Source organism: Cryptotermes secundus, unplaced genomic scaffold (assembly GCF_002891405.2).
Source record: "Cryptotermes secundus unplaced genomic scaffold, Csec_1.0 scaffold172, whole genome shotgun sequence".
Taxonomy (NCBI): Eukaryota; Metazoa; Arthropoda; class Insecta; order Blattodea; family Kalotermitidae; genus Cryptotermes; species Cryptotermes secundus.
In genome coordinates, this window is record NW_019721518.1 from 126,234 (window position 1) to 143,563 (window position 17,330).

General features: G+C 38.8%; 1 protein-coding gene across 1 annotated transcript in view; it reads right to left on the reverse strand.

The window, feature by feature from the left end:
* LOC111875428 (A disintegrin and metalloproteinase with thrombospondin motifs 18-like) overlaps nt 1-17,330 on the reverse strand; it is a 194,462-nt gene that overhangs the window by 113,234 nt on the left and 63,898 nt on the right. Inside the window, 1 exon segment of the mRNA XM_023871673.2 lies at nt 15,384-15,781. Within this exon segment, the coding sequence (XP_023727441.1) occupies nt 15,384-15,781 (398 nt within the window).

Consider the following 17,330-nt stretch of genomic DNA (forward strand, 5'->3'; position numbering starts at 1 on the left):
ACCTTGAGAAATCGAACATATGTAATGCAGACACCAACTGCACAGCTTTCCCATGCATATATATTACCTCTGGTACATATGTTTGAGGAGCAGACAATCCAGTCACGAGGAATTTGTTCACATATCAGATTGTCGCATGAATTTATGTAGGAGCTAAGGAGTACTGGGAATGCTGGGAGTGATGTTATTACGCAATAGGTACACTGCACAACGTGAAGTTATCGCCGTAGATGCGCAACTGACATTACATTCCGATCTTTGTGCCAAGCACGCATAGGTTTTATGCATTTCAGAATGTTATTGTACGAATTTTCAAAAATAGCACATTTTAAAACTGCGCAATTCTTCAAGTTCCAGTACATTTTAAACCATTTCGCTTCCTTAGAAATGCTATAACAAATTCCTGAATTTCATTACCCTAACAACATTCGATGCCGAGCACAGTGGCTGCGCGGTCTAAGGCATGAACTGTCTTCGCTCGCTCGAACACTGGGATCGTGGGTTCGAATCCCACTCAAAGTCATGCGTGTTTGTGTTGTTCTGTGTTTAGGTAGCGGCCTTGCGACGGGCTGATCACTCGTCCAAGGAGTCCTACCGTCTGTGTAAGAAAGATTACGAAACTGAAGTAGAGACCAGGGCCCAACAAAGGGCTGTAGAGCCACTGATGAATGAAACGAATGAATGAACAACATTTGATGATGATCCATACAAATCACTAAGATCATTATTATGTAATATTCTAAATTTATCACTGAATTTATTCTTCCTAGTACAGAATATATACTTCAGAATATTGTTTAAAAAGGGTAAAGCTGTCCCTGTGCTTAACTAATTAAACACTACCCCACGACGGTGTATGGGGGAATGGATGTATAGATCCACATTTTCTTGACCTCGGCACTATTTTGAGGCGAGTGGTTAGATTCACGCCCGACCTATTTTACCCCCGATACCCACTGCATAGGAGGTTTGGTGGACCCCAGAGCTGGTCTGGAAGAAGTGCAGAAAAGAAAAATTCTCGACCCTATTGGGACTCGAACGCCGAACCCTCCATCATCCAGCCCGTAGCCAGTAGCTATACCGACTACGTTATCTCGGGTCCTCAGTGTTTTCAAACATTTCTGACATATGTTTTCTCACTACGTAAGAGACCGCATTTGAACCCATACAGAACGATCCATTACAACCTCCTTTATGGTTTTCTTAAAAGACGTAGAACTACATTCTCGGTTTATTTTCAATCATTTCAATATAAGAGTTGAGGTCTTCACAGCGGTGACTGTGAAGAATGCCGTCTTCTGGGATGTGGCGACGTGCAGATCTTGTACAAACCGACGTCTCGGAAGAACGTATCGCTTCCATCTTCAGGGTAAAAAATTCGCGAGCGAGCCACCTGCTCACGATAGTTCGTCACTCGCGGATTTTCTACCCTGAAGATGGATGCGATACGTTCCTCCGAAACGTCAGTTAACACAACATCTACACGGTGCCACATCCCAGAAGACTGTTTTCTTCAAACTAGTTCTCGTTTAAATATGCCATATAATTGCTTCATCTCTTTTGGGGGTCTTCCATTATCATGGATTTCCTGTTTTCGTCCCCCGTAATTATGGATCATTTCGACCCCATTCCTATAAATTCCTTGCAGTCTCCGTTTTACGCAATCTACACATCTGCTATATCTTCTTCAGCGCCTTCCATATGGTGTTCAGTGGAGCAGTTGATTTAGCAATGTATCCCCTAATTGATGCATGACAAGGAATAGAGGAAAAACGATTTTTATGTCTACTTCGCATGCCTTGGTACTCTTCGCTCCTTCATCACAAGACAAGGAAAGCATCTTACATGAGAGAGGCACAATTTATTCATGGCCCAGAACGCTGTGTCACTTTATGGCTGCACTTGTCTCTGATGTCTGCATAAACGTTATCATCACTTGCTGAAGCCACTTAGTAAAGCTGTATTACTCTGAAGAGCTTAATATTAAATTATATAGTATTCATACTGGGACACACTTATGGAAAACCTGAAGTCAGAATAGAGAGAGATGTTAATTTACTGGATGAAGTCATAAATACCGTGAAGATATAGCATAGAAAATTTTCATGTCTGTATTAAGGACTAAACATAAGATGAATCTTAAGCATACTCGTATGCTCATGTATCGTTAGGTTAGGCTCTTCTCTATGGAGTTACAATATTGTGAGCTGAAGTGATAAGATCATGCTGCCGAGCAGTTTGTTGAAGACGTTAAGTGACAGACTCATTTAGGGCACAGAAATGCGTACTATTGGATTCGGTGAATTGTCTGAAATTGCGCTTACTCGCATTATTAAATCTACCGTGAGTAAGGGAGGTTATCTCTATTCTGAACTCCCACAGAATATACGCCTTGCGACGGGCTGATCCCCCGTCCAAGGAGTCCTACCGACTGTCTAAAATTAAGAAACAGAATTGCAACTATAGTTTCACTGAGAATTGTCCCAATATTAAAATTTGATCTATTACCACCAAAAGGATGAGACAACGGAAGAGTATCTTATTAACTTAAGCCTACTGTTACATTTAATATCAGGTAATTATTAATCATTACCAGCCGTTCTTATTTGTCAGCACATTAATAAGAAAGTCAGAAACAATTCAACCATCAGATCTGCAATCGAAATTTGATATTGCATAAGTACGTATTACTTTATTTGTTTCTGTACACATAATGTGGAGGCTTACTACTCACTCACAAGAGATGCTTATGGTTAGGAAAATTTTATCCGTCAGAAATCCATGAACTTTCGACCTTTGTCCGACTAACTTACTGACAGACACTTCGTTACTATAATGAGATACAAAAGCCCGCTGGTTCCTTATAAGCATATTTACGTAGAGAACGGCTGATGAAATTAAAGAAACATTGAAAATATTAGTATAAAATCATATCCTATAACAGTTACCTAATTCCAGAGAAGTTATTCCTTGTTAAAAATACTAATTAAAAGCAAAGGTAAAAGGTAAAGCTATCCATGTAACAGGCCGTGGAGGCCCATAGGGCTGTGAGATGTGGAGGTTCCCATATTTGCTCTAGACAATCGGCTCACAGATGGCGATGAGCTTGTCAGCCTTATGCGCCGGCGGCCCTTTACCCCCAGGAAGATTTTTGGTATTCATTTCTGTTAGAGTCTGAGTCGACCCCCGGGCCATAGTGCTGTTGGAAGGGTTAGGTAAGTGAAAAAATCCACCTCATCGGGACTCGAACCCGCGACCTTCCGGTTTGTAGTATAGTGCCTCAACCAACTACACTACAGCATGCCCCAAATAAATAAAAATTGAACTTTGGATGCAGTTGTCTGAATAAGACAGCAAAGTCTAAGTCTTGAAGCATTATTCGTATTAAAAGGGGAAGGTCTTTATTTGTTTAGTAGGTTCACGGGGACGAAGAGTTGATTTTGATCTTTAAAACGTTAACAAAGGACAAAAGCAAAGGAATCTCTTGGTCCGAAATAGAGATTATTGTGAGCTTAGAATGATTTAAAACTGAATCATAATTATGCGAAAAATAATAGTGAATACTTCGACTGTAACATAACAAAAATAATTTACAATAAATCAGACATAACCTGATTGCAATAATTGAAAGCAATAAAGCTGATGATGTGAGGTGTGGGCTGGAGTCATTTGACTTGGAAAGGGAGCAGGGCGGGTTCTTGTGAACACGGTAATGAATCTTTGAATTTTGTGATTAAGAATGTATTTATTTTTGCAGAAATACACTGTTCCACGGAGCAAAATAATAAAATTTATCCTTAAATCACTTTTGAACGCTTCAATCTGCTGCAATATTTGCAACATATAATTAATTGATTCTAAGAAGTTACTTTCTATTCTATTCCTTGAGATATGTGTTAGCAATTCGAATGCTGTTACGTGAGACACGTCGCGTGATGGGGCTGCGAACTCTCTGTTTGTAGACGCCGTGTGATCGCGGTAGCAGAGAAAGTCCATGTTTCCAGGTTTCTCGGAAACACAATCCTGTCTAGTAATAAATTTAGCCCAGTCGTCATTAAAGGTTTGATCAGATCAGGAAGCGGTGAACTGAAGGAGGAGGGTACGGCTCCAGGTTTGCCAACTTTCTAGTATAGCCCTACAAGTCTTGGCGACAAAGGAAGACTTGATACTCTAAGGCTGGCAACATTCCATTCTGTTCACGGTCGACTACAGGAAATTCGACAAATAAAAGATCTCTTTAAAAGAAAAAAATGTAGATCTGCAATACAAAATAAAAACAACAATGAAATAAATTATTACGTCTACTTATATTGAGAAACTGGTAGAGTATTTCATATTTCTCGCTGTAGCTAATTTCAATTGTATTGGACTAAATGGATTTTTTTCAGAATTCTGTTTTCTGACAATAGAGGTATACAAGTTTTATTCCCGACAATGATATTCGCACAGAGGTTTAAGGAATAACAATATTAAAAAGTAAATACATTATTACCTCAATAAATAATTTTTATTACAATTGTTTTATTGCATTATAAGCAAATTTGTGTATCATAATGAGAACCTTATTCTGCAAAAGCTAATAATTTCGAACCAATATTTTGTTTTCATTAGATTAATAACGTAACGAAAAGATTCTGGCAATAACTTACGGCTTTTGTTTCCTTAAATATGGAGCACAGCTGAACTTTGCGTAAACATCCCTCCATATCCACGAGTGTGTGTTTATCTAGCACTTAAATTAATTCACGCGATTATTTGTAATGAATCCTTATTTAAAGTTTGTTTCTAGGCTTTGAAACGTCTTGGATCAGTCAGAGAATGTTTCTGGACTACGATTTCTCTTATGTGTATGGAACTCTAGGTTTATAAGACAGTTCGACCTGGATTCATATGTTTCCCATTATAACTGACACATACTCATGAAACATTACATTAACATTATGAAACATTTACGACACTACAATAAATTACCCTGGGAGCAATATATTTGTTTCGGTGTAACAAATATTTGATAAATATGCAACACTGACTAGAACAGCATAAAGTTATTTGTGTTTATTTTCCCATTCGATAATGTCATTTGTTTTTATGTTTGTACCATACAGAGAATTTGTTTCTTTGATGATGACTTCTATTCTGATAGTACTATAATTTTAACAACAATAGCCGTGAAACTGTGTCTGGACATATGTGCTAGACCTCAAGTGTGGGGATCAATTCATAATTAGATCACTGAAGTTAGGACTATAAATACATTATATAAATTTGCATCAGGATTCATTCATTCATCTGTAATCTGTCTAGATGACAGGTCCACAGTCTCTTTCAAAACAATTCCTCCATTTAATGCGATCTAGAGCTTTCTCCTTCAAATGACATTATCCTCTTCTGTCCCCAAGGTCATCCAGCATCTTCTTACGTCTTCTTCCTCGTCTTCTTGTCACTTCTATCCGCCCCTCTATCTTTCCTTCAATAACTTCTTTTAGAAGGCAGTTTCTGCGTAAAACATGACCAATCCAATTAGCCTTCCGTTTTCTTATTTCATGTAGGATATTCCTCTGCTCACTGACTCTAATTAACACTTCTTCATTTCTCACATAATCGGTCCAACTGATCTTCTCCATTCTTCTCCAACACCACATTTCGAAACTTTCCAGATGTTTCTGATCTACTGCCCTAAGTGTCCATGTTTCAGCCCCATACAGAGCTATGCTCCAAATGTAGCATTTCACTAGTTTCTTCCTCAAATTTAAGTCCAATTTGCTGGTAAAAAGATTCTTCTTCTTGCTAAATGCAGCTTTTGCCATGGCAATCCTGGATTTAATTTCACAAGTACACCTTCCATCATCTGTTAACAAGCTACCCAAATATTTAAAACATTTCACATTCTCCACTTGTTTTTGGTCTATCTTTATTGTGACTGGGGTTGGTTGTCTCGAAATTTTCATTACTTTTGTTTTCTCCACATTCATTTCCATGCCATAGCACCTTCCAATTTCAATTAGTCTATCAATCATGCCCTGTAGCACAGTTTCTTCCTTAGCCATTAACACAAGGTCATCTGCATATTTCACAGTTTGAATAATTTGCCCTCCTACTTTGAAGTCACCGAGCCCATCCAGAGCTTCCTTGGTAAGGCATTCGCTGTACAAGTTGAACAGAATTGGTGATAAACAGCATCCTTGTCGAACTCCTCTTCCAATCTGCACACTTCCTGTCTCCCCTCTGTCCAGTCGTACTCTAACTTTCTGATCCATGTACAATTTGCTAATCAATCTTCTTTCATGCCAATCGATACCTGTTTCTTTTAGGATCTGCATTAATTTGGTCCAGTTTACCCGGTCAAATGCCTTCTGCCAGTCTATGAAGCAAACACACAGTTCTTCATCTATCTCCAAAGTTCGTTCCGCTATAATTCTCATCATCCCAATTGCATCCCTGGTTCCTTTTCCTCTTCTAAATCCAAACTGATCTTCTTTGTTATTATCTTTGCAGTCGGAGATTGAATCCAGTCTCCGAAACATTTTGTGTTTTAAATAAAAACAACACGATGGATATTGTTCAGAAACACAATAACTGTAATAAGAATATCTAAATATTTTTCCTGTCCCTGTATAAGACATTCGAGCAAACATTCTTTAGTCTAAACTGCATTATAGTAGGTCTCAAAAACAGTTTTACTGTATTTTAAATGCGAGTAATATAAGTAACTTATCTCTTTACTACCACAACACGACAAAAAGATTTTTGATTCTGTGAGATTCTAAACAGATAAAACAGAATAATTTATTTCGACCTTCAAGAGAATTGACAGGTGTGACGGACCAAGTTGGACCGAAGATATGTGATGTTTTATTTTAATGAACTATTTTAAATAGCGTCTTAGTTGCAGAGGCGCGGCCCAAACTGGACCTGACTTAACGTGCCCGACCTTCAATCCGCAAAATACGGCTAAACTCTGAAAGTTAATTATAATACAGTTTAATCTTCTATTATGTTTATTTTGAGAAATTAATTCCGCTCTCGCCATACTGTGTCCACAAGCACTCTGGCCTTGTGTATGTCTGATGGTCATGTGCACACTTCCGCCTTATCATTCTCTTGAGGCAAGAGGCTTGTCGAGTGTCAAGTCTAACTACGTGATCTACCCAGCTTCTACGAAAGAAGCTCCGAAGAACGCTCATGGTAATATAACAATCATGCAGGGGTGAAGTAAGTAAACACAACATATTACATGGAAGACCTACGCACACACAGAAGCATAACACTGCAATTCATTTTCAAGAAAAGTGATGTGGACCAATGGCGATCTCCTGAGAACACGTAAATTATTGTTCAGATTCTCCTAAAAGTAGGGAAATTCTTGATTAGCAGGGTGACTATTATGAACATATATAATTGTTACCTTCAACGCAAAAATAATTATTTATTTATATAGCACGCACTATATGTTTCGACCTCAAACGGGTCACCTTCAGCTGCTGCAAGTTTCTCACATACCATTACCGAACTGTAACGCTAACATCCCATTTTTATAAATAATTCGTACAAGTTATTTTCTTGCAGGACCTGAAGATGATCCATTTGAGGTCGAAACATGTAATGCGTACTATATAAATAAATACATAAATTATTGTTGCGTTGAGGGTAAAACGATACAAATTTGTCGCAAATATTTATGGAAATCCTTAGCACACAGGCCTATATAAATGTATCCAAAATGAGTTTCGGTCCTTAGTCCTTACTTTTGATCATGTTCTTCAATTTGATACATTTAGAACGAACCAACAAAATAAAGTGCTAAAATATTAAACATCAATTTTCATTAAACCCATTCAGCATTGTCTCATGACGAAAGATCGCTTCCAGGTCAAAGTACGTTTTCTTCAAATTTTCCAAAACATACCTATAAAACCATATTTTCTGAGATATTTAAATATGTGATTGAATATGAATGAAGTGCTTATATTCATATAAATCTGCGATATAATGATTACCACTTCTTTTTATTTGTGAGACTTTATTTGGGGGTTTGCTAGGGGAAGGCTATCGTGAATTTTTCGTAGGTTTCCTCCATATCTCCAAATTCTGCTGAGATATATAATGAAAAGCAGGCCACAATCGCCTCTTCTCACGTCCTTCCTATCACGTAAATCACGATCACCTGACCACGTGGCTGACAAGATAGTAGTGAGGTTGACCAAGAAAATAATTTTACTTGAATAAGATAAATGTTAGGGATGACGGAATGCTCTTTGTTAAAGAGAATATTATCAAGTTGATGGCTGCTTATGGAATCATATGATGGGGCTACTTTTGTTTCTGAGGCTATAATAAAGTTCCTAAGCAGTAACCATATGAAGAATGGGAAGACTTAGTGCGTCAGATTTCTTGGCTTGAAATGCAATTCCTAAATACAATTTACTGCAGTTTACTGTAAATGTGGGTAACGAATTTTTAATAAGACACGAATATAGAGATTTTTGATACTTTTTCAGAAGAAATTCTATCATCCGGTCAAGGGTATTCATTTCCTTAATCCCTCAACCATAAATTTGACTTTATATTGATAGTCTCATTGGAAGAGCGCGTATGAATTTCAGTTCCTTGTCTTCAGAATATCTTAACAGGCTGAAGATCAGAGGCTAGTACGGGGCCGGGAAGGCACATAAAGGATGACCTTGACAGGATAACTTAGTTGTTACCAATCATAATCTACAGTGTATTTATATTTCAGCACATAGCTTCAACACACTGTCTTATTTAACGTGCGATGTTCGCTACCTGTTTCTCCAACTTGGTATCTCAAGCCTTGATTGAAGAGTTTTATTGGTAAGGCAAAGAATGCTGCGGTGGTTATGACTTATGATTAAACAAGAAGAAATTCAACAGTTTATTTTAAGATATCAATTTTATCTGGAGCAACTGAAGAGAGCAAACAACGTCCTAATATATTATCCCACCCTAGGATCCGTTCTAGGGTCTTTTCTAATTGCTGAAAGGACCCTGAGCTTGAAGATCAGTGTTTGGCGATAACAAGTTTCGTTCTTGTGTTTTAACACATCAATTTTGTTTTCGAAACTAAATAAGAATATAAATTAATAATATTTTCATTACCTGAACAGATGGTCACTTGTCACTCACTTTCCTTGAGCGTTTCACCCCTATAAATAAATTGCAGAAGCTGTCTTGAAACTACGTACGAGTATTTAAATTAATAGTTTAAATTAATTATTGTAGTGTTGTAAGTGGTTGTCGGCTCTGAATTTATTTACTGTGATTCATTGTTGTTACTTGTACTCTTCTCAAAATATTATTAGAATGATAAAGTCAAGGAGGATGAGGTGGGCAAGGCATGTTGCACGAATGGTGGAGAAGAGGACACTGCATATAGGATATTGGTGGGAAAGCCAGAAGGAAAGATATTACTTGGAAGATAATATAAGTGGAAGTGGACAATGTAAAAATGGATCTTAGAGAGATAGGATGGGATGTTATGGATTTGATTGATCTGGCTCAGAATAGGGACCAGTGGAGGGCTCTTGTGAACACCGTTATGAACCTTCGGGTTCCATAAAATGCTGGGGAAATCTTGAGTGGCTGCAGAATTGACGGTTCCTCGGGAAGAGCTCAGATCCATGAGTAAGTAAGTTTGATTATTGGTTCCATAAATTCAGATCTACCTTTGCGGGAAAATAAATAAAAAGGTTAACCTACATTAATCCTTTGTTATTCTATTGCTGATATCAAATAACCTATTAACACTTCCACCAATACTACGAACATTAGTTTCATATACCGAACATTTTAAACGCTTTAAAAATCAAGCTACTAAATTCCGGTGACTTCGTAAACTTATAAGAAATATATTTAACTGCTGATATGTATTAAAAGTACAAATATTTTTTCTTTTGCCAATATTCTTGTTTCTAAGTGGAAAGAAATTTCAGTTCTTCCAATAACCAGGTTCGTTATCAAAGATACGCGTGCAAACAATATTCCCATATAAATGTTATTATGCAAATGTATACGCCTGGATAATCACTGAAGAAGAGATAGGTATAGTTTTTTTTCCTTAGCACTACAGCCCCAGTGGGCCTAGGCCTACCTCCATGAACTTCTCCGTTCACAGGTATAGTTTACTTTAAAGAACAATTTATACCTAGTGAAATGCTACATTTGGAGCATAGATCTGTATGGGGCTGAAACATGGACACTTAGGGCAGTAGATCAGAAACATCTGGAAAGTTTCGAAATGTGGTGTTTTAGAAGGATGGAGAAGGTCAGTTGGACTGATTATGTGAGAAATGAAGAAGTGTTAACTAGAGTCAATGAGCAGATGAATATCCTATACGAAATAAGAAAACGGAAGGCTAATTGGATTGGTCATGTTTTACGCAGAAACTGCCTTCTAAAAGAAGTTATTGAAGGAAAGATAGAGGGGCGGATAGAAGTGACAAGAAGACGAGGAAGAAGACGTAAGAAGATGCTGGATGACCTTGGGGACAGAAGAGGATACTGCCATTTGAAGGAGAAAGCTCTAGATCGCATTAAGTGGAGGAATTGTTTTGGAAGAGAGTGTGGGCCTGTCGTCTGACAGATTACTGATGATGATTATACCTACGTTCATAAGACACAAGTTACTACATTTCAGCATACATAAAGAAATGCAAACACAAAGTCAACATTCAATTTCGCACCAATACTGTATACACGTTTAGAGTATGACTGCCTGGAGTCAAGTTAGCCTGTAGTCGATCAACGTAAACACATTTTCTAATTACAGTGTAATACATAGTATATCAAGACGTCTCAGCCGATAATTCGATTCCTGACATCCAGCGGAAGCACAGAATAAACATTGAAGGTAGAGAAGTTTTATATTCTACGAAGCGCTCATTTTATAGCTCATGTATTGGAGAGTCGACGTTTTATTTCACACGCAGTCGTGAGAGAGAAGGCGATGTTATGTTATGCTCATTATTCAAGTTTATTTTGAATGCAAGCTGTACTGCAGCTAAACACGACTGCAAGAAATGAAGCATGACCGCAATACATTCCAGTGCGCACATGAACATAGATCAGGATCCGTGGAACAGAAACAGCGGCGTGTATTCACTGACGCCTGTGATCTTTACTTTCTTTATTAATTTATGATGTTTCCATAACGTATCAAAATTGCACTGGAGCATAACGTTCAAGTTTACAATCTACAAATAAGTAACCACCGATACTTTCTATGCTGTCGCGTGTATGAGTGACTATAGACTAGGTTTGGATTGGTAATTGGATTTATTGCATTCTTACATAACATAACTACAAATAACTATAGCGCTAACGCTAATTCACACTCGCTAAAATTCACTACAGCACGTACGAATCCTTCTCAGTATGTTTTATATTATTTGATTGTCGCCTGGTAACGGCTTCTAACGCCGTAGCCTCCTCAGCTTCCGTGTTTGCGTCCTTAGTGGCCGGAGGCTCTCACAACTAATTAAAATCTAGGCTTCTCCCGCTTATAACAACTCGGTACGGACCGCATAGAAATCACCTCTCCGAACAGTTACTCTCTTGTTGAATCACGTAGCTATCGCGCGGACTGCGTATAAAATACCGCTTCCCAGTTACTCCGTTTTTGCATATTAAGAATATTTTGCGGTCATTACCTAAAAACGGCCGTTTGTTACAGAGAAATTGCCTAGCAACGGCTGTTGCATAGCTTTTTATTTCGCGGTCGTTTCATAGAAAAGGGGTCTACATGCCGCAATATAAAGGAATTTAACAAACTAAATGAAATCGCAGCACAAAATACAAACCATATTTGAAGATTTACCGGAAATGTATCAGAAATTGTAATTTTTATAGCAGGAAAGTTAAAATTGCTTTTAGTAGTGCTGCAATTATCTTTGCTTGTAGGAAAAGAATCTTTAATTTGAACACATTGTTACAACAGGTGCTACGTAGCGATACTGTCGTGTCAGACTTACTAGGTGCGACAGCACATATTTTCGTGATGCTAATATGCATCTTGCACGGCGCTTTGTCACTTACGTACATATGGGCTGTCACATGTTGAGTTATTGACTGGTGTCTGCAATTTGTGTGGACTTGGTCTGAACGCTTTGAATCTTAACGAGTAACAATATGCCAAGTCTTTTTCATTTGCATCCGACAAACCAACCAGTTCTGCCTCTAAGTACAGAATGTCCTTACTTGTTTAATAGTTAAATTAATCTGCAACGAGCAAACAAGCCCACTTTTCCATCAGTATAACTGGATAAAACGAAGACTGTCCATAGGAACTGCCAAGGTGCACTTGCGACAACCTCACTAAAGCAGAGAGACGCCTTTGTCTGCGACTGATCTGGAAACACTGGCCTGTACAAGTTTCCGATTATGGACTACAACAGCAAAGATGTAAGATAAACTTATATCGGTATATTATTCACCATCCTAGTATCAAAATACGTTGTTCGACAGCTATGTTGCTGTTTTCCAACATATTAAAATAAATTACTAAAAATTGCACAATATGACCCGTCTGTTACTGCCAAACTCACCTTATATTCTGTGACCCCCATTTTGTTTGGCACTAACTTTACCGACAAGCGGCGGTCGCTCGGTCGGTATAGTTCTCTTGCAGACTACAAGCCGCGGAGTTATTTAATAGAAATATTGAAAGCCGCAGCAAATCCATTACAACCACCAATACAGGGCTTCATGATGCACAATCTCTTTGAGAAACTGATGGTCGCTAAGCTCAATGGTTCTTTACCTAAGTCACAAGATAAACTAACTGGATTCTATCCTAAGCAAAATTAATCCATTCCACGTGCTCTTTAAGAACCGCATTACGCAAAGGTGTCGCGAGCTTCTTCCTCATTGGAATTCATCCGAATGAAAGTCAGCTTACACTTTTGACCATTCCCAGCACTAAATATCTAGGGTTAATTGAAATATTTTAGTTTAGTAAAGCACTGGAACATACATACGCTTAAAGCGTTGCAGAACAATTTTGTGTGCGGTCTGGTAGACAGCATTACGCAATTCGGACATCTAATTATGGGACTCGGGTCGAGTCGAACCTGTGCTGTGAGAATTCTACTCGAGTTTAATCGCATTTCTGATGACCTCCTCAGGTATGAGATTCAGTTCGATTGCCTCCATTATCAAGACGATAACGCTGTGTTGTTGTAGTCTCTATTAAGCCCACTGGGCTAAACGGTGAACCCCAGAATTATTACGGGTTTACAAAATGAGGAAGAATGAATTAATAGAAAGTCGGGTCTGTCCATGTGCCGTCCATCTTGTCTGTCTGTGATACAGCAGCAGAGCCTAAACCAAAGCAGTTCCTTACAATTCGATACGTGAGATTTTCAATGAATGTTACTAGGCAATGCTTTCCGCCACATTAATCAATACTCAAGCCTGGTTAACATAAGACCATACACGGACTTTTCCAAGTATCTCATACACAGTGTCACAGATTGTCTTGTAATTCAGCGTGAAAGACTTATCGCTACTTATAAGTACTCATACTCTTAATAAATTTCAAAGAAAGCTGTCGGCAATTCTGTTTGTCCCACAATGGAACACATGCGTCAGTTCAATCTTATTCTTCATGATTCCTTTCACCGCTTGAGACAAGCGGAAGTTTTCTTTTATTGCTAGAAGTCCCTTGTACGCTGGGCACTTCTGGCCTATTGTACCAGCCCCAGATGATAGGTGAGGGTGATTGTGGAGCAATTGGTAATGTAATGTAATGAAGATTGACAGGGGAAACCGAAGTACTCGGAGAAAACCTGCCCCAGCGCCACTTTGTCCACCACAAATCCCACTTGAATAGACCCGGGAACGAACCCGGGTCGCCGCGGTGGGAAGCCAGCGACTAACTGCTTGAGCTATGGCGCGGCCCTATGCGGCAGGTTAATGCGTACTGTGATCTACACTTCTGAAACAGAGGATCTGAAATTATACTTCCAGGTCACTCAGCCCCGTGAGGATAAGTGAGGTGCTACTTGAATGGAAAAATAGCGTCCCCGGTGTAGAAAACCAAGATTAACGGCCGTGGAAATTCGTTGCGCTGATCACGTGACACCCTCTGTCCGCTAAAGTTGGCACTAACTTCGCCGACAAGCGGCAGTCGCTCAGTTGGTATAGTTCGCTTGCGGACTAAAGCCAGGAAGTTTGTTTTTGTTTTGTAGGTGCTCAGATAACTCAGAAAGCATCAATGCTATACGCCTATTTCTTTCTTATCACGATCAGTTATACGTTCTAATACCGATAGACGTGGTTGGACAACTGCAAATATGAGCAATTCATATTCGTATTGTTACTATCGACACGTCATACAGTAGATTCATTGTTGAGAAGCTGATAGTGGCTTAGTTGGTAAATAAATATATTGTTTATTTTGGAACTTAAAGGACCATTACCGCGTTCTACAGAGCCTACCACTCAATTCTATCCTGAGCCAGTTGAATCTAGTTCACTCCTTTACATCCTATATATCTTAGAGATTCGTTTCATTATTACATTTACATCTACGACTCGGTCTACCAAGTTGTCGTTTCTTTTCAAAATAACCGACTAAAATTTTTTATGCATTTCTTACCTACATTTCCAGTACATCTCACATTCTTTAGCAGGCATATTACTGATACTGGAAATGCTTCTTTTTTTCCTGTGTTTCCAATTAGTCAACAAACACGCGCATATATACGTATCTACATACACTAAGGGGGGAGACAAGCAGGAACTTTATTTGTTCCAGACAAAGGAACTTAGAGCCCATCACAGTGGCCGCGCGGTCTAAGGCATGAACCTTCTTCGCTCGTTCGAACGCTAGGATCGTGGGTTCTAAATCCACTTAAGGTATGGATGTCTGTATTGTGTACGTCAGTTTTATATTTGTGTTGTTCTGTGTGTAGGTAGGGGTCTAGCGATGGGCTGATCCCTGTCAAAGGAGTCCTACCGACTCCGTATAGGATCAAGAATCTGGAAAAAGCGGCCAAGGCCCAACAAAGGGCCGTAGAGTCCTAATAATAATAATAATAGTAATAATAACAATAACAACAACAACAACAACAATAATAATAATAATAATAATAATAATAATAATAATAAAGAGGAACTGAGACATTCATTAACAAGATTCTAAATGATAATATTATAAAGAAAGGACTGTGGCATTAATATAAATTCTGCATACAGATTGAGGACCCGCTAGTAACATTCAGCTTATGGAAACCGGTCTTATGTATACGCGCTCAAGTAGTCTGCTCCCTCATTAGCAAATACAAAGGCATACGGTCTATAATTTCTACTTACATCAGGAGCCCTCAGATGAGTTTCTGCCCAACTAATTTGTAGGAGTCACTCACCAGTCCGTTACAAGCAGATACTGCGACCTGCGAGCCGGGTTGCCCGCGGATGGAGCCCTGATAATGACACTGTGTCGCTTCTAAGGAAGGCGGCGACCTCTCGGGCGCCGTGTGGTTGCCGGAATGGCGCTCTACCAGGAGACCAGGAGCCAGGAAGTCTCTGCTGGGCCACAACTCCAGATGCAGAGGCTGTTCATGCCCCAACAGTCCGACTGGGATGTGGTAGTTCACCACCGCCCCAACACTCCTTCTCTTCCTGTGGCCTCCATTCTTAACGCCGAATGCTTCCTCATCGTTTATATAATGATGGTTCAAGTTGTGTGACAAGAAATGACCATCTTCTGTCACCTTCCTGGGTATAACTAGCTCATAGTCCTCGACATCTAAAGAATACAGACCTGCAAAAAAAAAAAAGAATGAAAGAAAATGATAGGGCATTTACTTTCTCAAAGGAAATAGCTGCTTCGGTTTAGAAAACCGAGATTAACGGCCGTAGAGATTCGTTGCTCTGACCATGCAACACCCTCTATCCGCAAAATTTGGCACTCACTTCGCCGACAAGCGGCGGTCACTCGGTCGGCATAGTTCGCTTGTGGAATACAGGACATGGAGTTTATTTCTTTTTTGCTTAGTCATGTTCACGGCACGTGGACGTTGGGTCAGACGAGGAAACAAAGCATCGAGAAAGGCTTACAATCGAAAGGGGTTGCAGTAGACTCGGTGACGTCATGTATTCTCACACATGACAACATACTTTACACTTTACCCAGAACTTAAAATCTAATTTCACTATTCCTCCATTTTGACAGTGCAATTTCCTCCAAATCATACGCAATGTCTGTAGGGTAATGAAGCAATTGTTCTACAGGGACATTTTTAAACGAGATCCCAATGCTAGAAATGTTTCATCAGAATTACCTTGTCTCTCTAACACACGATGGTGTTAACATTCCTAACATCAAGTTCTCGTTAAGAAAACCAATCTGTTGAAATAAGTTACTGTATCGCCACTTGTAAGCGGTTGCGTGACTAATAATATTGGGTTTTGGTACTTCTCTACAATTGCAATCAATTATGACAGCTCACACATTGATCTCATTCTGAACGTCTATCCGACGAAGCTCTGATTTCTGTTTGAATATAAATATCTCGAATTCACGAATGCACTACTTTCTTTAACTGTCATGCAGNGGTACTTCTCTACAATTGCAATCAATTATAACAGCTCACACATTGATCTCATTCTGAACGTCGTCTGACGAAGATCTGATTCCTGTTTGAATATATATATCTCGAATTCACGAATGCACTACTTTCTTTAACTGTCATGCAGCCGGGATAGAAGTCATCATGTCCAAAAGTTCCTCTGTTATTTTGCGTTGTCATGGGAATGTTAATATTTGTTGCCGCGAAAACAAATATTTACTTAGCCGTTGCCTAGTAAGAATGACTTCCGCTTCTGCTATTATTTAGCTTTAGGCAGTGTTTACCTAGCCTTTGCCTAGCAGATGGACATATTCTGTCACATTATTATGAATATGTCGTCATATCGCTGCTGCCAGAACCTCTGCATAAGAACTGCGCGTGCGTGCCATGTCAAGGTAAGGTCAACATTTAATTATGAGAAGATTTATGTAACACATCATGTCCTTAGTGTATTTATAGGGACCGGATTTTTATGACCTAATAATGCATTTATGCATGAAAAACTTCCGAAATACGCACTAAAATATGCACATAAAAATTTATACCAAATATTACAATTGATTTTACATTATTTTAAGATCAACAAATCAATATTTAAGTTCATTTTATATAATCACTGAATGATTCACTTGCAATAAAAAGCTATACTTAAATACAAAGCATGCAACAAAGCCAACATATTTCATTACAAATTTAAAAAACCAATGGTACTCACATTTAGCTCTCCGAACTTTCAACTTC